At 36.2% G+C, this 24,017-nt stretch overlaps 1 protein-coding gene across 1 annotated transcript in view; it reads right to left on the bottom strand.

Moving 5' to 3' along the window:
• SEH1H (Transducin/WD40 repeat-like superfamily protein) overlaps window positions 1–24,017 on the bottom strand; it is a 95,995-nt gene that overhangs the window by 29,330 nt on the left and 42,648 nt on the right. Inside the window, exon 4 of the mRNA XM_089983192.1 lies at window positions 8,408–8,485. Within this exon, the coding sequence (XP_089839318.1) occupies window positions 8,408–8,485 (78 nt within the window). The remainder of the gene's footprint in view (window positions 1–8,407; window positions 8,486–24,017) is intronic.

Here is a 24,017-nt window from a genome sequence, read left to right as displayed (position 1 = left end):
AATTTCAGCTAAACTTCTCCAGAAGACACCCTAGCTTTTGTTAGCTTTCCTTTGATCCTTTCTAGTGATCTCACCTCATTGAGAACAACAACACATCATCTTGCATAAAAAGCCAGATTAAATTAGTTGCAACAAGGTAAAACAACAATAAGAGAATGAATCTCCAGAAGAAATTCCAATTATGACCAAGGGAAATGTTGTCACATGGATACATGTACAAGCATACTGTACAAGATCAGCACAACTGGTATGATATGGGTGTTTCTGTCAAAAAATAAGGATGACAGGGTACAGATTGTTATGCACAAGTGTGATAGAGACTTTGTTTCATAATATGTGTTCATAAAACAACACTCAAAGGCACCCAACACCAGAACATGAAGTACAAGCACCGATACGTGTATGCTTCACTTTTTTGTTAGATCTTTGAATCATTTTTTTTGCCAATATGTTTAATCAACACATAAAGATTGATAGATTATTGTATCTTTGAACTGGTTTGTCTTGTAATTTATTATTTATTATTAAACTGTTATTTTGAAATACCCAAAAAATCAAATTTCAAATATCCCAGAACTCGACCGAGTCAGACCGAGTCAGGTTGAGTCAAGGCAAGCCGAGTTTACCCTTCTGGGTTGACTCGCTGGAGGGCTGAGCCGAGCCGAGTCAACCGAGTCACCGAGTTGACTAGGCGAGTTTTAAAACCATGATCTATACAAGCACTTTGACTAATTCATGACTTGAATTAGAGGATTTGGTCACCATGAGTTCAGTCTGCTACTACCTAAGGTTCCTAAAATGGCCAATCATATATGCTAACTTGTTTTAAAAGTTTTAATTCCCTCTCTAACAAATCCATAAATGTAAAACAGGGATATATGTGCATATTGAAAGTTTACAGAATGCCCAATATCAACATAAATAAGCAATTTTCTCATGTATAAAACTATGCAGGAAATATATTAATGGCACAACTATAAAAACACTACTAATATTTGAATATGTACAATGCTTGTTCACATAACAAATGGATGATGAAACCTAAATGTGACTTCCCATAGGCACAGTTGACCCGCCATATATAGTGAGAATCATTTCTTTAAAATATTTTGCTAGAATAAGTTGATAACACAGGGAGAACAGTAGTTCGAACAACATGGCGATTTTATTCTATGGATTTAAATGCTTTTTTATCTTTAAATGATTTTTATTTTCTTTTTTATACAAAATCTGGGGTAACCCTTGTTAAAATATATGTACTTATATATTTCGAAACTGTAATTTGAAACTCAAAAAACAAATTTCAAACATCTCAAAACTCGCCCGAGTCAGGCCGAGTCAAGCCCGAGTTTTGGCAAACCGAGTTTGCCTTGCCGGGTTGACTCGCTGGAGGGGTGAGCCCAGCCGAGTCAATGAGTTGACTCGGCGAGTTTTAAAACACTGATAAAAACTAGTCATGGAGCAACACCTGCTCGTGGCCCATACAGCCTACAGTGGTTCACTTTTGACCACTGATGCATCTAATGCAAAAACCATAATGAGCATGTCACTTATGCAATCATTCAACATGCTCTCAAATGTACATTCATACACACTAACCAAGAATGTATATGAATAACAAATTTCACATGCATATGATCACATGATTGCAAAAATACAACTTTCTTTTCATGATTCATCTCATGCTCGATATGCAAACATTCATGTGATCATGAAAGTGCAACAAAAACCCAAATTTCAATATTTACATTTTCATTTCATGCATATGTATGCAAACAACACTTTATATGTCAAAATCACACATAACCAAAATTCTTTTTGCCATTTTGGCAAGCTCGAGGTATAAACACTCATACCCACTGAGTCCATATCATTGGTGCCCGCACACGGGCCAACATTGGTAGTCACATACCCCCGTTTCAATGATCATATAAAGTCATGCTTAACAGTCCAGTCTTAAATATGCGTAATCTAGATCTTTAACATGCATGAAGTCCGAACACTTATTATATGTAAATCTGAAAATAAACATGGGCAATTTACATAAGTGAATCTGAACTTAGCTACGAGCACTTGACAAATATGAATCTAGATACAAACATGTCTACATCATGAGCATTAATTCAATACATACATGAAACCTGAAATTTTTGGAATATGTATATGAACATGTAGCTCTAAATCTGCAATTAGGTATAAATCTGCACACTTGTCTCGAAATCTGGACATATTTATAATTTACACTTATGTGTGAATTATGCAAATACATTGCATGTGAACAAGTACACACGTGACATGTCCACTATACATAACTGTTTTATTGGAGTCTGTCTAGTCCTTCACTTACCCATATGTGATAGTATATGTTTTTATTTATTATTTTTTCGCTATTACTTTTCCTTTTTTCCTGTTTTGACAGGGACCCAGCCCCAGCCGACTGCGTCAGCTGGGACCGAACAGCACTGTCCTGTCCCAAATATATATATATATATATATATATATATATATATATATATATATATATATATATATAGATAGATAGATAGATAGATAGATAGATATATTTTCAGAGGTTCAGTCCCAAAAAACAGTGCCCATTTTTTTTTCCTTTTTACCGAGCTTCAGCCCCAGCCGAACCAGTCGGCTGGGACTGAACAGTGCACTGTTCTGCCCAGCCGACTGCGTCAGCTGGGACTGAACAGTCCCCTGTTCTATCTCAATAAAAAAAAAAATCAGACATAAAACATCTCTTTTTTTGTTTCCTTAAGTCCTCAAGCACATGACCCCAGCCGACTGCAGTCGGCCGGGGTTGTGCCCTTCTCAATGGTGCCCAGCCGACTGTCATATCTATTTTTTTTTTGACAGGAAACACTGCAGCACTACTACTTAAAAAGAAAAAGAAAACGCAGATATACAGCTGCATCACACAGTCAATAGTTTTCAGGTAGATCAAAATATATTCTTATTGACAGTCTAAAAATAAGACCAAAACATATAAGGGGTTGGTTCCTGCTGGACCTGGGACAGGTCTGGTTTGGATCAAACTTGATCCCAAACTAGACCATGGTGGGTTAAGTATAACCCTGGCCGAACTGCCCACTTACATATATATATAGTGGACCCTGTGGCAGCCTTGGTTTGGGTCAAATCTGACCCCAACCAGAGGCTGCAATCTAGGGAACCTACCCTTCATATACATATACATATACATATACGTATGTATGTATTCACATACATATGTATATGTATATTCAGCAGACCATCTAAATCTTAAAAAAAAAAATTCAGCAGTGTGCATGAAAAAATGACTGTTTTGAGCATATCCATACGGTAAATTTAACCAGCAAATCTGTGCACCTTATGAAACACAGCAGATCTGTCCACACGCATAGTGGGACAGATCTGTCCAGATCAGCCCCTTTGCACAGTGGGACCAATTTCACTAAGTGCACAGAAAATCAAGTAACCAGTCCAAATCCAATTTTTTTTCCAATGAAAACCCTACACAAATCCATCATATGCGCTTTTCCCCTATTTGAATCAAGAGAGAAAATCCGTACTTTATTTGAAGTTCGAAAACGAAGCCGGAAAAACTTTGAATATTCAAAGAGGAAGAAGTCTTCTTCCTCTCTCTCTCTCTCTCTCTCTCTCTCTCTCTCTCTCTCTCTCTCTCTCTCCTTTCTTTCTTTCTTTCTTTCTTTCTTTCTTTCTTTCTTTCTTTCTTCTTTTTTTTTTGAGTTAAATAATGAGCTCTAGGGTGGTGTATCTTGTTTCAATTTTTATTTGTCTAAGCTCTACATCCTCCATGGCATCTGTTTTGCCGAGTCCATGTGACATAGGTTCTAACTTTCTCTTGCAAAAAATAGCTTCATTAGTTCGATGAAATTTTGCAATATTTGCACATACCTTGAGTTCAACGTTGTTCATAAACCATGCTAGGATTTTTGCATGGTTGCTTTCCCAATCCTCCATTTGTCGTTGATATTCAATTGCTTTGAGGCAAACATCTCCCTTAAGAGCTTTTTCTTAACCTCCTTCAGTCTTTGTGAGCTTAAGTTGGGGTTCCGGAACGATCCCCATTACATAAACCCAAAGCTTCTTTCCTTTGAAATTATTTTTCATTGCGGATGCCCACATCATGTAATTTTTTCCATTGAGCTTGAATGATAGGTTGATCTTGGTCTCCATTGATTTAGCAAGAGGATATATAAAAGAAGTGGGGAGAGTGTCAAGATTTCACCTTGGAAGGATCGGATGGCTCTGATACCATGTAAAGAAGTATGCGGAAGAATCAAGAATGCAAATGCATTCACAATGTCCAACAATGAACTTGGCACAAAGGCACACAAAGAGAAAATCTACTAAGGGATAATACAAAAAGGCCTTACAAGAAGGCCACACATAAAAATAATAGACTCTTTTTATTAAAAGAGGAGCTCCACAAGTCATACAAAACACAAGGGGGAATGCCCCTATTTATACATTCAAGGGACCACAGGGGGCTCCCAATAGTCGTTGGGGGCCCCAACGACTCTATGGTGATGCCCCCTATGTGGCTTAAAAGAAAGAAAAAAGTCCAGCACCTTCTAAAGAGGGCTGGAGAGAGGACTTCTCATATGGGAGTCCTTTTCCACCCTTCTTTTCAATTTTTTTTTAAAACTCTCCTTTGTTGACTTTCCTTTTTCTTTTTTTTAACTTTTATTTTTCTTTTAACAACTCTACTCTTTCTAAGGTTACTAGTGGGCTCTTCTAGAAAACCCAATTAGTTAGCTACTTCTGAAATTCGGAATTCAATATTATTTAATATTAATTTAACTATTAATTAAATATTTATTAATAATTAAATATCCAGAAACTTCCAGAGGGTGCCTTATCCCTCTGAGAGTCTTTTTAACTTTAAAATCCTTAAATTTAAACCTGTTTATTGAATTTCAAGTTGCGTTTTTGTTGGATCTGGATCTTGGATCTGAATCCAGATCCAAGATCCAAATCTATATCCAAAATCCATTTGGATTTTAAGCAGGATCATATCCTAATTAATATAGGTCTTGGACCGAGTCTAGATCCATATTAATTTGGATCATATGGATTGGATCCAAACTGATCCAAATCCAAACCTGGCTCGTCGAAGCGGGCCTTTTTTGTAAAATTGTGATTTTCAAGCCAACCGTAGCCCAAATTTGAAAAGATAAAATATTGTTGAACTCAAAATTTCGAGGTGCATCTAACGGTATATAATTCAAATTTCGCCTCCGAAATTCGACTGAATTTAACCCAAATTTCGCTTGAATTTAAAGGTTGAAAGTAAAACTTTTTATCACCCTTTAATTGGCTCATTTAGGTCTTGTTGATGAGACATGGGCCAAGCCCAGACTCAATTACCACATTCCTAATATCGAAGGTTTATCGATTTTTTTCTCAACACTTGGACAAATTTTCAGAAGTTCTAAATTTGACCAAGTATAAAATACACGATATTACAGGGCAAGTCATTCAGGTTTATCGGGCCTTTGTAGGCCCATTATCGGGTCGGCCTGACCCGATGTCCACCCTTATGCATATTATTTTGCAGCGCAAGATAGTTTAAAAAGGTTTTCATAAGGAGAAATGTTTAAAGCTTAGATGATAAAAGTCTCTTGAAAAGATATACAGTCGTCATACAAGCTTCAATCCAAAAATGTTTTGGAACATTTCTTGAAATCAAAAGAGTTTTATTAGTCTTAATTATGTGCCTATGTTTTCTCTCAGCTAGTCCATTTTGATTTTTAATAAGGTTATATATTTTTTAAAGTTTTCAAAAACCACATACTTGTGCCTAAGAAAATATATCCAAGTAAATCTAGTATAATCATCAACAAATATCACATAATAAAATAAACCACCTTTAGATAAGATAAGGGAAGGTCTCCATACATCCAAGTGTACTAATTCAAACGGTTTTAAAGAAAAAAAGTCCTTTTGGGAAAGGAAAGAGCTCTCATTTTGCCAAAAACACAATCTTCACAATGTAATTTTTCATTACAAAACTTGTTCAAATGGGGTACATGAGATCATTTTGATAAACTAAGATGTCCTAGGCTTTGATACCACAAAACTAAGTCCACATTTTGAACTTTACAACAAAAATTGTTTTTTGAAGAAGAAGGTGATCCACGTAGTAGAGGTTAACTTCTCTGTGTCCTTCCCCAATCTGCTTTCCAAACTGAAGATCTTGTACAAAACATTGTTTAGATAAGAAGCAGACAATACAACTATGGTCGGTAATTTGTAAAACAAAAAGAATATTTAAATTTAGTTTTGGAACAAGTCTAACTTTTGGAATAGAAAATTAAATTTTGAAGTACTTTTCAAATTTTCAATGCTTTTTATGTTAAGAGAAGACTCATCGGCGGTCAAAACATTACTTTGCGTGAAATTAATGCTACAATGGGAAAGTAAAGATATAGATGGAGTCATATGAAATGAAGCTCCAAAATCTAAAAGCCAAGAAACCTTGCTGCACTGGAAAGAGAGGAAGAAGAGTTTTTGATTAGTGGATGAAGGGTCTCCATGATTTGAGAGAATATGGTTCTAATGGATTTTGAATCTTCATTGGTCTCACTTCTTTCTTCGTGAGACGTTCATGCGGATGGCACATTTTTTGTCTTCTCTTCCTTTGAACTTAAGACAATATGGCTTGATATGACCCGATTCTCTAAAATTATGACATGTTATTATGCTCCTCTTGGTCATCATATCTAGACTTCTCATAGTAAGCTTTTGAAAAATGTGGTGGTTTGTAAACATTTGTATTGGCACCCGATCTTGAGACGGATAAAACATTGTCCATAATCTACTTAGAATCGGACATAGATTTCAATCTCGTCTCTTCCATGCATACTTGAGCCAAGACTTCATGTAGGGGAAGAGGCTTTCCTTATGAATAATATTGACCCGAACTTGCTCAAATTCGGGTCTAAGACCTCTAAAGAATTGGAACAATTGTTACTCATGCTTGTATTTTTTTCATTCTTGAGCATCATTCAGAGTTTCCCATATAGGCTCAAGTTTAGCTAATTGGTCCCAAACCCTTTTGAGGGTACTATAATATTCTCTCACAGTTTTATTGCCTTGTTTGCAACTATGTATTTTATCCTTGAGATCCCACTTGTGAGCCACATCTTTTTGGCTATATGTTTGTCTAACATATTCCCAAGCCTCATAGGCTCTTTCGAATTCAAGTATGTCGAAAAAAGATTCCTCATGCATACTGCCCATGAAGAGGAAATGAACTTTGGCATGGTCAACTTGCCACTCTTTATGTTTTTTTATATACAAGCATAACTTTTTCTCTATCAATTCCTTTAAGGCTTTCTTACTTAAACCCACCATCATCTCCAACAACTATTATTGTGAGAATTGGTTATGGTTCCAATGCATAACCATCAACAAAGTGCCACATATCATTTTCCATAAGAATTCCTTTTACCATTGCGGCCCACATATTGTAGTTCCTCCCATCAAATTTGATGGGAACCGGACTCATAATCCATAGTGGCAAAGAAGAGAAGAATGAGTGGAAAGAGAGAGAGAGAAAAGAAGAGGAGGAGGTGTCTCAAGTTGATGTAAATGCACCGTAGGCTTCTTTGCACGCTCCGAACTCCCAACACCTCCTTTCAACACTTTCTCTTTATGAATCCTCACACCTTTAAGAGCTTAAAACAACAAGTGCACTACAACAAGGCCACAAAGTGGCTACAAATGTGCACATACACAAATACATATCCCACTTATGGGCCAAATACAAAAAAGCCACTAACGGCTAACACACAAACCTCTCAAAAGAGAGAGACCACAAATATAAAAATGAACTTCTCATTTCGTAAGCTCCCCAGAAGTCATATTTATGACCATTGGTGAGCCCCAACAGCTCTATGATCATATTGACCATAGAGCCCCTAATCTAAAAGATAAAATACAAAAAGAAAAGCCCAAAACTGTCCCTAATGGACAGCACCTATTACATGTACAAAATGACCAAAATACCCCTGGTCAAATACCCAAATTACATAGCCCAATATATATATAACAGAAATTTAAATGCATAGAATTCATCAACACTTTTTTTCTAATGCCGAGGAGAAACCACCAATTTTATGGATCAACTAGAGATGCAACTTTGACCATGCCCTGTTTCGGTGCCCTTGATGCGCCAGGAAAGCTTTTCCTTATGCTTCATAGCACACAAGATGCAACCCTCGAGTTTCAAACTTGAGATGTCCCTTCACTTCAGGGCAAATCCAGCTGACCCCTCGCATGGGCGAACTCATCAACAATATTTTTGTGAAAAATGCAAGAACTAAGGATGAATGACAATAATGGAAATGGAAAATCACTTAGAATGCAGAAGCCTCATTAAAGGTCATACCTGAAGTTGCCATCTCTTTAGTTCCAGTGGGTCCAGCAACTCATATACCCTGATGTGCCCGTTTGCATAAGCAGCTGCCTACACAGATTATGAGCAATCATTATAAACTAAAGCTTTCATTCTAAGGCAGGCATGTATTAAGAACATAAATAAAAAGGAATGAAACATCAACGAACCATTTAGATGTACTTGATTAGAATTTTGTAGGGTGGTTTACCCATTTGAAGCCCCAAGTTTCCAGTCAGCAACATAGGGTTTTATCATTCTCTATACATAGTTTGGATTTTCATGTAACTATTTTAAGCCACTTATGTATTATAGTCATGGATATCACTGATATTTTGAAAATATCACAAATATTATAGGAAATTCAAGATAAGCCAATAATAGCAGCAGAATATTGCAATATTTTTAAAATATCACGATATTATCATGATATTTTTGTGATATTTAAAAAAAAAACTTATTTTTATATATTTTAACCCAGTTTTTGTATTTGCTTTTGTTTATTTTGTATTTTAAAAAATTGCAAACTAATTTTCTTTTTGTGTTTGCAAGAAAAATTATACAAAACCTATTATTTTCTTATTTTTTATTACTTTTATATTTTTTCAATTTTTAAAACTCCCGATATTGTTCCGAGAAAAACCACTTATTGAAAAAAAAACATGATTGCATAACCATATTTTCTGCTCTTCAGATTTTTAAACATGATTACATGTATATGAATTACGGAGATAGAGACAGTTTAATTTTCTATATTGTACATAACCTATTCTGATCTTAATTTTCCTTAAGATATAATATGCTAGTTATTCTAATTACTACTGTTACAATATTAGATTTGTGTTGTCACATTAAAATCTTAATTCCTGTAGATTCCACAAGTTCAGAGGTAGGCTTCTCCTGACGGTGAAAGGTTCAATTGGCTAATTCATACATTGTAGTAATTAGTTGATATGATGCTTAACAGACTAGTTTCATGACACATATGATGAATCTACTCTCCATAATTCATATTTGTTAATAAGCTGATATTAGCTACATGATTAAATATTATGTAATTATTATTTATATGTTAATATTTTGATGCATATTTCTGACATCATGAAGCCCTATGTTGGATCTTTCATGATAATGGCTAATATGAGACCAATAAAAACTAATTGCATAATTATATTTTTGACCTTTTAATTAGACCTGAAAGAATTTGACATTAATGGGTGCCCAATTAGAAACCAGAACTACATTTACAGTTGGTAGAATAAAATATGCAGAAAAACTTATTTGACCTTTACACTATTCCTGTTCTGACGGGGCTCTTTGGGATGCCTATCTGTTACTTTCCTCCTCACAACCACTTATGTTTCAGTGAGCTCCTTATCATCTGACTCTACTTTCCAATCTCATGCAGCCGTCATTCCCTTGAATTATCAATTCAACCCCAAAACTCACTTATTTTGGAATGCATCCCCATTGGACTTTATCTCATCTTCCCTTCACAGCTCCCACCTGTGTTCCATTTTATGATATTCAGTTAAGAGAAATTGGTTTAGCAGGTCGGGCTCTTAAACTTAGGACGTGAATCACGCCATGGAACCCTGGACACAGGTCTGGCTTGATGTCATGGGCTATGTGTGTTCAAGTTTACCCCAATCCACGTGTTGATTTTAATCAGACCTACTTTGATCCACATTAAGGTCCCAATAATTGGATTTTGAATTAGATAGACTTGGTTCCAATCAAATGAGACCCAAACACACCCAAACCAATTAGATCTATCTCTAAGAATCTGAGCCACAAGGAAGGAAGCCCAACCTGCATGGATATGACCCAAGGTATTCTTGATGATTACCTGGAGCTTTATGTGTTTGAGTTACAACCTAGAAACAGTTCAATTGAAACCAAGCCAAGGATATGTTCATCTTGAACTCATCATGTCTATATACTAGATCCAAGCATCAAGTGGAGTCATATTTAAAAAGGTGGTTCAAAAGACAACAGGCATGCAAAGGATCCAATACAAATACAGGCAAACCCACACCAAATGGACCTAGGCTAGCACAACGAGTTAGGCTGAAATTTCATGTACATTTCACCTAGATTGGCTCAAATAAGTCCAGATCTGATAGTTAACCCCAGCATCTCTGACACATTCAAATCAGTATGCATCACTCCATTTTGATGAAGATGCCCATGTAGATTCTTTTTGTAAACAATAAAATTCATTGAATGAAGAATAATAGAAAGGTGACGGGAGCAGAAAGTATTATAAGCAGAGAATAGCAGTTAGCAGTATAACGGATTACAAAAGTCAAAAGACCAGTTCTTTGGTGAATATGTAAAATATTTGATGTATATGTGTGTGTGATAGTATACATGTACGTATATTTGTATATATATATATATATATATATATATATATATATATATATATATATATATATATATATATTTTATGCATATAAATATATATATATATATTATTCATATAAATATATATATATATTTTTTTTTATGAGTAACGCTACAGTGCTCCAGGAGCACCTACTCCCACCTATTGGAAATCATAGTTCTATGTTGCATCTTCTCAATCAGACCATATAGATGTATTCAACATAGATTATTTGATAGGAATAATGTTTTTTATCATGTTTTTTGGACATAAAAATCGGATTTTTTAAGTCAAAAAATTTTGGTACATTATGAGCCATCGATTTTGAAGATCTTAAGAAACATACATGCATGTCCTAATCACATGATCCAAAACTTGTTTTCCACTAAATAATAATTGTAGATCATATCTATAAGGTCTTATCAACAAAAAAGCTCAAAAATTTAGAAAAATTTGAAGCTTCTATTAGGTGGGAGTAGGTACTCCGGGAGCACCCTATCATTCCTATTTATTAAATATGTAATTTTCATCTTTTGTATTTTATGTTTTTATTATTATTTGAGCTACTTCTTAAAGTAGCCATTAGGCATGCCTAAAGACTAGTCTAACAGCTCCTTTAGAGCCTAACAACTAGTCTAACAGCTACTTTAGAGCCTAACGGCAAGTATAGCTGTCTCTCACCTCTCTCTTTTGTATATAAATATGGGTATCTTGTCCATTGTATGTGTTTTCGCTTGAAGAGCATTTTATTAATAAAATTAATATTTTTAAGTATGTTCCCTGTTGTGATTGTGAGCTTGTGCCTTGTGCACTTGAGCATGCCCTTAGAGGCTTGTGATATTGTCCTTTGTGGCTTGTATTTGGCCCTTAGTGCCCATAGTGGTTTCTTGTACCTCGTGGAGGTCATTGTTAAAAATATATACATATACAATGTATATGTATTTTGTACATACATATATATATAACTAGGTTTAGTAACTAGGTTAGTTTAGTTTTTTAGCTTTTTACTTTTTTGGTTTGAATTCAACTAGTCAACAAATGTTGACTAGTCAACTCAAGAGACATTGGGAAGGCCCAATGTCTCTTTGGAGACTCTTTGGATTGTGTGTATAAAGGGATGAAACCCCTCACACATGTATGCTTCTTGCATGGTTCATTATCAATAAAAATATTATTTTTAATTCTTGTGTTAGCCACTTTTGGTGGGTTTTGTGTGTGAACCCATTTGTGGCTTTTGAGTGTTCATTTTGGTGTTTTGGTGAAAATCTTATGAGTGTCCATTTTTTTATGATTTGGTGAACATCTTTTGGAGGAACTCATTTTCTTACATGGTATCAGAGCTTGATGATCAAGATGAAATTATTTTTTGTGAATTGGGAATCGTGCTACTCAAAATTTGAAAGTGTTGAAGCTCTTTTACAAATTCTATTCAAGTGCTAGTGAGATCATGATTGTGCTTCAAGTGAAGGAGTGTTTGTTCTCATCATCGGTGGTGGAGTGATCATGATCTTGACCTTGTCTTTTCTTCTCTCTTCTTTTTCTTCCTCTTCTCTATCTTTTTTTCTTCTTCTTGTTCTATCTTATTTAGCTCTTGTAAAATGGATAACAATGAAAATGTTACTTTAAAACCCATCAAACCCAATGACTCAAACTATGTAACATGGGCTTTAATTATGAAGCACCTCATATGAAGAAAGTGGGAACTAGTGGATGGGACCGATCCGGAACCCAAACTAATCTGCACGAAAATAGAAGGTGAGAAAGTACTTCTTACGAAGGTGGAAAAAACCAATGCAATGGTCTGCTATAAGGAGTGGAGTATGGGGCATGCCAAGATTATGTCTTGGTTTATTAGTAGTGTCATGAACCGAGAAACGTCAAAAGCTATTGCCCTAAGTTGAAAAGACCTTATGAGAAGAAGGTAGCCACGGTAGCACAAGAATCAAGTAAGTTCAAAACTACACAAGAATCATCTATTGGGAACATGTCCTTGACTCAACTAGTAGAGGTTCTTCAACATTTACTCAAAGGAGCTCCATCAATTGGAGTCGCGGTATCTTCCTTTGACATCACTGATCTCGGTAAATCTCTTTGACTTCTTAACCCAGGTGTCTCATTTCACATGACGTCAAATGGTGATATCTTATCCAAATGGTATAACTTAAGTGGGTCAAATGTGTTTACTGCTAATAGGACATCTCTTGAGATAAAAGGAATAGGAAATTTTTAAAATATTTCTCAAAATTCAAAAAAGTTTTATATTCCAAAAATTAGATATATTCCTAAATTAAATTTAAATCTTTTGTCTGTTTCTTAATTATTTGACCAAGGGTGTAATGTTTTCTTTTCCTCTATTGGTTGTCGGGTGCATGATCGCCAATCAGAGAAGCTGATTGGAGAAGGCCATAGAGAAAGAGGTTTATACAAGAAGAATTTTTTGGAAATACTAAAGAATATTTTTTGTTGTAATGTTCAGAATCTAGATTTGGATTTATAGCATAAAAGACTTGGCCACCTTAATGTATCCAAAATTCAATATTTTCCAAAGATGAAATTTTTTTGTAATTTTAAAAATTTTACATGTGAAGATTGTATTATTGGCAAAATGAAGATATTGTCATTTCAAGAAAGAATTGTTATCGCTATATGATCACTTGAATTAATACATTCAGATAGTTGGGGCCCAACACCTTTCTAAGGATGGGTTTGCATATTATGTAATATTTGTTAATGATTTCACTACACATACTTGGATTTATTTTCTTAAACACAAATCTAAAGTTTTTTCACATTTTTAAATATTTCACAATTTAGTAAAAAAATAAATTTAAAAATGATCTCTATCTTTTACAATGATTTAGGGGGAGAATTTTATCAAAAGAATTTAAAGATTACCTAGATTTAAATGGTATTACACATCAAAAATCTTGTCCTTACACTTTACAACAAAATGGTTTAGCTGAAAGAAAGCATAGGCATATCATAGAAACCACAAAAACTTTGTTTATTAAACCAAATACCTAAAGATTTTTTCGTTGAAGCCACATTAACTACAGTTTATCTCATTAACAGAATGTTATTTGCCTCTTTAAAAAATGTATTACCAATTGAAAAACTTTTCAAACTAATTTTTTATTATTTTAGTTTAAGAATCTTTGGGTGTAAATGTTTTGTTTATACTTATAAGAATGATAAACTTTCCCCTCATGCTATTCCATGTGTCTTTTTGAGATATGTGAATAACCAAAAAGGTTATAGATGCTTTGATTTCAGAAATAAAAAGCTATATGTTTAAAGAAATATGTCTTTAGAAAAAAAAGTTTTTTGAAATTGAGAAATCTAAAAAAATAACTGAGTATTCTTTCTTGTTGGATCTAATTCCAAAGTATGACGATTGTGATGTTGATCTTGATGAAGATTAGGAAGTTAGAAATTATATAGTAAGTAAAGAACCATATGGTGATAATGAGATTAGAGAAGAGAAAAGTTGTATTCAATATTCCAAGCGTAACAATTATGAACATCCATGTGCCCTTGAAAAATATATTAATAATGAAAACCATATAGAAACTAGAAGGCCATCTAGAGTATCAAAACCTTTGGGAAAATTTGTGTCTTATGATTCATTCTCACCAAAGCACCAAGCCTACATTGCATTAATATATTTTTATATAGAACCATCAACCTATGCTCAAGCAAAAGAACATTCTGAATGGGTAGAAGCCATGAAGGTAGAGTTAGATGCCTTAAAAAAGGTAAATACTTGGACTATTCAAGATATTCTCCCAGTAAAGAAACCTATAGGTTGTCGATGGGTGTATAAGGTAAAAACTAACAGTGATGAAACTCTTTCAAGGTACAAAGTCAGATTAGTTGCCAAGTGATATTTCCAAGAGTAAGACATTTGCCCTAGTTGCTAGGATGGTCACAGTTAGAACCTTAGTTGTAAAACCCACGTGAAAAAAAATATATATCGGACCCGGGTCAGGTCTGGACCCGACCCGCGCCCATCCTCGTTAGGGTTTTAAAACCCGACGCAGAAGAAAGGGTTTTTAAGAAAACCCTCTCCCCTGTGCGCTGCACCCCACCCGTGTCGCTCCAACCCTTCGACAAGATAAGGGAAACCCTTGAGGGTTTCCCCGATTGTCGCCCCTCCCCGAGCTCTTTAAGAGCATCACAGGAGGGGAGGATGGATGCACCTCCCTCTCGAGTCTCCTCCTCCTCGCTCTCCTTGCGTCGACCCTCTTGTCGTTCCCTGCTCACGACACCAACGCCGACGTCGTCGATCCTCCCCCAGGTACGCCCTTTTCCCCCCTTATTCTCTTCTTCTTCCTCTGTTGTCAGAAGGCCGACAGGAGGCCGTCGCCCCCCTACCGTGCCTCTCCCTTCTCCTCCCTCTCTCTATCGTCTTGACGGGAGACCGGCAGGAGGCCGATGGCCCCTGTCGTGCCCTCCCTCTTTTCCCTCTCCTTGAGGGTTTGCCGAGAGGCCGACAGGCGGCGCACGGCCCCTGTCGTGCCCTCCCACTCCCCTTGTGCCTACCTGAAGGGTGGCAGGGGACCGACGCCCCCCCCCCCCTTCTTTTCTTTGCGTTGTGTGTGTGTGGGGGGGGGGGGCTGGCAGGGTGGCGGCGGTCCCTGCCATGACCTTTTTCCTTTTTTTCGCCATTGTTCTGTCAGGCAGGGGCCGGGGGCCCTGCCATTCGTTGTTTTGGTAGGTAGGGGTCGAGGCCCCTGTCGTCCGTTTGCCATTTTGTCAGGCAGGGGCCAAGGCCCCTGCCATTCATTGCCATTCAGTATTGTCAGGCAAGAGCCGAGTTCCCTGCCATTTGTTGCTTTCTTGAGGCAGGGGCTGAGGCCCCTGTCATTCGTTGTTTGGCATGCAGGGGTCGAGGCCCCTGTTGTTCGCTGTTTTGTCAGGTAGGGGTTTTGGGCCCCTGCCACTCAATTCTTTCCTCGTAAGCAGAGGCCTTGACCCCTGCCACGCATCAGATTCCGTACGACAGGAGTCTCAACCCTTGTCGCTCATGCTTTCCACCGACAGGGCAGGCCTTACCACTGCCCTTCTGTTCTTTTGGAACATTATGGCATAATAGCTCTCACACTCTTGCAGATTTATGCAACGGGTCCCGTTCGTGCTCCGCGGCCCGACCCCCGTATCATTTACACTCTTAGGCGCACACAACTACACAACATCCCGAGGTAGGGGAAAGTCGCACGAGGATTTTGGATGAATGAAATAAGATATAAAGATTCTGAGATAGAATAATTTATTTTGTATACATGCTTACCTGTAGGATTATTTAACTTGTGATTACCTGTTTTGTGTTTCCTCATTCTTACTTCGTTGAAATTACATGTTTGATGTATGCTATATGGGTAGACTCATTTCTACAGAAATCCCTAGTACTATGTTTTTGTACTTGCTCATTGTTGTGATTTTACTGTAGATGCCCTGCTTGTTAGTGCATGATGAATCTTGTTGCCACCCTCAGGCAAGTCTCGTAGGGTATGCAGGTGCACGTACCACATTTTGCCCATTTTAGAAAGGTGTGAAATTGTGTACAAGCACTAAAAGTCGAGAGGAGGTGTTTCCTTGTGCAAGGTTGACTCCTCGAGAATGAATTTCTGCTTATAAAGCTTGTGATCTAGTTATGTGTTGCTAGATGCAACTAATGGTACCCCGAGTCGGTTACTCAAAAGAAATGATTGGATCCACGGCGATCTCAAGACCCGTTTAAGATTTCTTATGACATAGTATTTGAGCATGCTAAGTAAATTACCGATTTTATAAGATACTGTGATGGGTTATCCATCGAGAAACCCACAAGTTTGCTATCGTAACTGGACCTTAAGATAGATATGATACAAATATTACGAAAAGAAGTATGAGAGGTCATTGAGTACCTCGAAGTGGGCAACAAGCACTTTATTGAAATAAATGAAATAATAATGTCGGCCTTCATAGGCCAAATGCTTAAAAAGCAATGCATATCATGTATGAACTGAAGGAATTGCAAGACATTAAAAGTTTGTCCTCTCATCGTAATCATACCTTCAGGCAGGTACGATCGTACTTTTAGACAAATATGTCATGTTGGTGTTACGATGTTTAGATGAGGAGGTTGTGGCAACCTCGATGCGTGCATATGGCACAATGCAGAGATCACATAAATGGTGACAACTCGCCTACACACGCAAGATACTCGAGTGGGTCTAACAGACCAGAGCATGTAGAATGGGGCGGCGGTTAAGAAACCCCCGTCGTATCCATTCGACTTTCACGGTTCATCAAGGGAGAGGATGGATGGTACAAAAACTCTGATGGACAGGTTGTTAAAAACCACCCTACAGGCAAAAAACTCGACTTACCCAGTCATCGAAATTAAAGGAATTGGGATTACCATAAATTATCCTAGGTGGTAACTTTCAGGTACTTCTGCAGAAGTTGGATGCATCCATGGGCCACGAATGCCTTTGGAGATTTACTCTCTTAGTCACTGATCGTCCCCTTAAGAGCGGACTCAGTCAGCCATCCGGGTTAATGAAAAACACCTGACATAATAAACCCCCGGATCGGTCTCGACTGTTTTTACGTTTCGCGTCTGTGCGTACCCACAGGCCAGTTAATATCAGAACTTAAAGAATATCATTTTCATAATAAGTTGTAGATGATTGAGATTTATACTACTCGAAATGTTGTTATAATTGTTTCAAGACAATAGATCTTTGCATATGTTGTACCTGCTAGAGTAGATTACATATTGTACTTGTTGTTTCTAATGTAATAAATTGCTTATCTCATGAATGTCCTGCTTTATTTTATTCTACATTGTTTATTCATGCACCTACTAGTTTGTTATGAAACTGACTCATTTCATGGGCAGGTGATGAGTAGGACTTCACAGGCGGTCGACAGCGTAATACAACATGGCTCAAGATTTTCCTTCTTTTTGCTGGCGTCTTGACTCTGAGTTTTGAGTTTTTCTTTAGATTATTAGATAGTAGGAAAATGCTCATTTTGTAATAAACTGCAGATTTTATTAATAATCTATTGTTTTATTTCCTCACTTCCTTTAAGTAGTCGTTTCATGTGAAATGATGATTTTTCGGCTAACGTACCCAAAATTTGGTAACTTGTGCTCATTTCTAAATTGCTTCCGTTGTCGATTTTTAAAAGTAAAAACTTTAATACTTGAAAGGTTTTTCGTCAATGTTTTTTAAAACACGTTTAAATTTTGAGGCGTTACATTAGTAGCCCTTGCCTCTCTGAGAAGATGGCCAATATATCATATGGATGTCAAGAATGCATTTTTTAATAAGAATTTGGTTGAAGAAGTTTATATGGAAGCACCGCCTAGTATAAGTATTCATAAAAGAAAAGTTTTTCGTTTAAATAAAGTCATGTATGGTCTTAAACAAGCACCAAAGGCTTGGTATGACAGGTTAAGTCAAGTTATGCTTGATGTTGGATTTCAATCTTGCCTAACTAAAACAGCTTTGTTTATTAAGATTTACGATGCAGGTATTATTATTTTTCTCCTCTACGTAGATAACATGATCATCATCGGAAGGGACAAACAGGGATTTGAAACCATTAAGAAACTTCTCAAAACACATTTTGAAATGACTGATTTGAGTTTTTTTAAATATTTTCTTAGCATAGAAGTTGCCTATTCTTCTAGAGGTTATTTGTTGACTCAATCTAAATTTGATCTAGATATTGTTGTCAGGTCTAGAATCTCATATAATAAGAAGGTTGGCACTCCCGAATTTATCAATACTAAGATGAGAATTGATGATGAAAAACCACTAAAAAATCTGACACCGTACAGATAGCTTATCGGGGCACTTCATTATCTTTCAATTATGAGACCTGACATAGCACATGTTGTTTACACAGCAAGCTAGTTTCAGCATACTCCTATATGGGAGAAGTTTTGTGTATTATTAGATATATTAAAACATTTATTTTTTGAAGACTTTTTTTGTCTGCTTCTTCATCATTAGATTTAACTACTTATACTAATATTGACTGGGGAGGTGATTCCAATAACCGACACTCAACCACTAGTTTTGTGTGTTTTTAGGTGACTCGTTGATCTTATGGAAGTATAAGATGCAGCAGAAGGTCTCGCTCTTCAACTGATAGAGAATACTGAACCATGGCTACAACCACTATGGAAGTGGTTTGGCTAAGAAGATTGTTGGCTGACATGGGAGTCAAGATTAAACGAGCATCATGGATGTATTATAACAACAAAAGTTTCATCTATATTGTCAACAATCGAACCTTTTATGAACGTACCAAGCATATTGAAATAGACTGTAACTATGTACGAAAGGAGTATCTACATGGCATTATTGATCTTACATATGTTACTTTCGAATATCAATTGGTGGATTTCTTCACTAAAAATCTCTTTGCTCCTAGATTTTACTTTTTCTTGAATACTTTCGGCTATCCAACCATAAGTTTGAGGAGCAATGTTTATATATATATATATATATATATATATATATATATATATATATATATATATATATATATATATATATATATATATATATATATAGGTTAGTTTAGCTTTTTAGCTTTTTAATTTTTTGGTTTGAATTCAACTAGTCAACAAATGTGGACTAGTCAACTCAAGAGACGTTGGGAAGGTTCAATGGCTCTATTTAGAGCTGTTGGGCCTCCCCCAACATCTCTTTGGGGAGTCTTTGGATTGTGTATATAAAGGGGTGAAACCCCCCTCACACACGTATGCTTCTTGCATGGTTCATTATCAATAAAAATATTATTTTTAATTCTTGTGTTAGCCACTTTTGGTGGGTTTTGTGTGAGAACCCATTTGTGGCTTTTAGGTGCTCATTTTGGTGATTTGGTGGAACTCTTTCGAGTGTTGGAGGAACTCATTTCCTTACAGTCATTTCATTACATAATATATGTCAACTGGTGCCAAACCAATGTGGATTATGATCAACTTCAAGTAGTTAGATGTGGGTGCCACCTTGGTCAGTACAGTTTAAGTCTGGTTAGGATCAAATACGTCCATGGCAGAAAGAGGTCAGCCTTGACTGCATTTACACATGCCTAGTTGGCAATTGAATTGAACCCACATGAGTCGAGGTTCTTATTCCTTAGGCCAATTTCAAATTTGGGCCAAACATATGTATCAACATAGAAAACTTTTCTAATGCAAATTAGGAAAAAGGAGTTTGCCTTTCAGCTATGCCACATAGACACTTAGCATGTGTATCCTGTATCGACGCAATACAACACCCGGACACTTCATCGGCACGGTCAAACCTGTTTCACACAGTCCGCATTGAGTCATTAACCTTATCCATTTTCCTTTATGATCTTATTTACTTATTTCATATTCACTTGAATTCTTTTTCTTTTAAAATCTGTCATCAACTACATTAAATTTCAATTTCAATTTACTTCCATTATTTGTTGTCCCTCATTATAGCGATTTAGAATAGTTGTCTCATACATACGCACACACATACATACAACTATGTGTGTACAGTGTCCCCATGTCCTAATTATTAAAAATTGTTGAATCATTCAGGTGAATCTGCATCATGTCCCGCTCCCACATACATATCCATGTGACATAGCCTTTCAGAAAAAGATGAGGGCAAAAACAGAATACAATAAATTTTACTAGCACGTTGATAAATTAGAGTAAATAAATTTATGAGGACAACAACAATAATTGACTCTGCATCCTAGTCACAAATATGGGTATCAGCTATATCTCAGCGAGGTATAATATCAGGATATTATCAGTTTTCTAATAAATCTCAAGAAAATCTCAGAATTTAAAAAACAAAATGAAAAAAAATAGAAAAAAATAAAATAAATAAATAAATGTAAAGCCTCCTTTCCCTCTTTCTTCCCTTTTCTTTCTTTCTTTTTTTCTTCTTTCCCTTTCTCTTTCATTTCTTCCTTCTTTTCTTTCTTCCCTTACCTTTTCTTCATTCCTTTCCTCTTTCTTTCCTTTTTTTCTCCCTTCCTTTCCTCTTTCTTTCCTTCCTTCTTTTCTTCCTTCCCTCCTCTTTTGTAATATTGTGTATATTTTATAGTTTTAAATTCTGAATTTCTAAAATTTTGGCTAAGTGTTTTATAAAGTTGATAAAAAAATCATAGAAAATATCCTCAATTATAGGTGACGTCATCAGCTGAGTCTGGGCGTGGTCCAAGGCTCACTGGCAAGACCAAAATAAGGTGAATAATATTTGAGAAATTTTTTGTTTTTAACCTTTATAATCAAGCGAAATTCAAATGCAAAAATCAGGTAAGTATACTGTTAGATGTGTCTCGTAACTCTAAGAACATTGGTATTTTGTTTTTCTAAAATCGAGTTACGGTTGGCCCGAAAATTGCGTTTTTCAAAAATGACTTGCCTCTATTTTTACCATTTTCTAGATCAAATCGGATCTGATCCGAGTTGATATAGATCAAGACCCAGTCTAAGACCCATATTAACTAAGATCTGGTTCGGGTTGGGATCCATATGGATTTTGGATATGGATTTGGATCTTGGATCCGGATCCGAAAACCAAGAGTAACAAATTTAAAGCTTTAAAATCAATTTAAAGGTTAAATTAAGAGAGAATTTTGCTATGAGAGGACTTCTAGAGGTGGCAACATCCTCTAGAATATTCTAAAAATTAATTATTTAATAATTAAATATTAATTAATTAATGAAAATATTAATTAATTAAATTTCGAAATTTGTATTTATTGGATAAGGTGGAGTTCTACGTGGAGTAGAACTCTATCTAGTTAGGTGTTCTAGATGTTCTAGATAGATCGCTAATTAATTAAATATATATATAAAAGATAATAAGAGGATAAATAGAAGTTAGAGAGAGATAGAGTTCTACATTTGGTAGAACTCTATCTTCTAAAAGATAGACACTTGAGGGGACGGCACCCTCTCTCTAGAAGACAAAAAAAAAATTATAAGGGTCTAACTCGTCTCTCTCTAGATTTTGTTTTCTAGAGAGAGAGGGGGGGGAGAGAGAAGGAAAAAGGGAAAAGAAAGAAAAGAAAGAAAGAAAGAGAGGAGAAGAGGAAGGAGAGAAAGAATCCATCTCCCGTGCTTATTGTCCGACGATTCTTCGGGTTTTTTCCACTTCCTAACCAAGGTACCGATTCCTCTTTAGATTTGAACGGGGAGAAATGGGTTAAATCAAATTCATGTAATATTATCAAAGGAAAAATAAAAATCTGAAATCTAGAATCATGTTTAAACCTATGTTTCGAATTACGATTTTGTTTATCCTTAGTTGATGTAACCATACCAACAATTTTTTTATTATATTTGAACAAGGATTTAATATCAAGTATTCGTGGAGTTACATACGTGCTGCCGATTTCTGCATCCAAACCCCTTTTTATGTTGAATATATATATATATATATATATATATATATATATATATATATATATATATCTTTTTTTTTTTACCCCGCCGATTTTGGCATAGGCTGGGTTTTAATACTCATCAAAAAAAATATGTATATGTTCATGATATAGATTCGGTTGATACATCTTAAACATGCACTTCACTTTCATGTATAATATCTTTTTTCTCATATGAAATCGGCATATACTTGTTCTGTTATCTTTTTGACAAAAAGAAATTTATTTAGGTTCATGATCTCAGCCTATTTTTGTCAATGGATCTTATGATTCATGCATGCAGCTAATAGACACTTTTTTTGTTCTGTTGTGCTTGCCCTGCAGCATATGTATATACATGCATGTAGATCTGGAACAGATTTGCAGCATGTAGTTATGTTTGCAGATCTTGTTCAGATATGCAACATATATACATGTATGCAGATCCGACCCAGATCTGCTAGGTGTTTCAAGCATGCAGAACAGATCTGCAGCATGTAATTATGTTTGCAGATCTGGTTCAAATCTGTAACATATATATATGTATGCAGATCCGACCCAGATCTAAAGTGTTCCAAGCATGCAGATCGGGTTTGTCTACCGATTTCCCTCCTGTAGTCAGATTTGACCGGATCAAGTCTGCTCTTGAACATGCAGATCTGGACCGAGTGATACATTGGCTGATAATCATATTCATACCTACACCTATGGACTGTTAGTAAACTCTGATTTTTTTTTGCTGTTATGACCATGGTTGCCAGTTGAAGAAGCGGGAGCGGGAAGCGATACGGGAAGCGGGAGCGGGAAGCGAGGCACTTTCAAAATTTTAGGAAGCGGGGAAGCGTGGGACCACTTAGGACCGATTCGGGAAGCGTCTCGGAAGCGACCTAGGAAGCGTCTCGGAAGCGAGGGGGAAGCGAAAAAAATAAAAAATAAAAATAAAAAATACAAAAAATTGAAAAAAACAGGGGAAGCGAGGGGGAAGCGTTGGGAAAGCGAGGGGGATGCGTGATGGGAAGCGTGCTTCATATTAAAGGGAAGCGTGTCCCCCATTAAAGGGAAACGTGTAACGCCCCAAAATTTCGAACCTTATAAATTCCTTGAAATAGTTGGAAAATACCTTTTCTTTATAGAGTTTATTTCTAAATCAGCGGAAACGATTTCTTTTAAAAGAAAAAAGACGGGTTTGACAACCTTGGGCACGTTAGCGAGAAAACAAAGATTTACCATGGACGATCTGCAATAATACTTAGGAAACCATTCCTTCTATTTGAAGAGAGTAATAAGTTTGTACAAAATTTGGGTTTCCTCAAGGGAAAACCGTATCAAAAACCAAAAATGTCCAGGAGAAACACTACGAGCAGAAACAGTGGATCCTTAAATCATCTCGCAGTCGCGTCATCGCCTGATGCACCTAATCGTCACCTGTGCCCATGAAATGGGTTAGCTTTGCGAAAAACTAGCAGGAGAGTACAAAGACAGAAAGAACTAAATTAGGCATAGATAATTTATGCAGCAGGTAGTAACGAACAAACTAAGCAGATAGACTGGAGGAATAAGCTAAGTACAACAAACTGAAAAGGGTGTGCATGCTCAATTTAGTTATTACTTGATAACCGACCATGCGGGTACATACATGGCACGTGAGTCGAAACAGTCGAGTCCAAGCCGAGTGTTCATTATGTTAAGTATTTTAATATACCTCGGTTGTCTGACAGAATCTTATTCCTATGGAGACGACCGATGGTCGAAAGAGTAAGTCTCTAAGGCCTGATAGGGATGCATCCAACTTCT

This window comes from Nuphar pumila, chromosome 12 (genome assembly GCF_984573655.1).
Source record: "Nuphar pumila chromosome 12, dmNupPumi1.hap1.1, whole genome shotgun sequence".
In the NCBI taxonomy this organism is placed as follows: Eukaryota; Viridiplantae; Streptophyta; class Magnoliopsida; order Nymphaeales; family Nymphaeaceae; genus Nuphar; species Nuphar pumila.
This window is presented reverse-complemented; position numbering and strand designations above follow the sequence as displayed.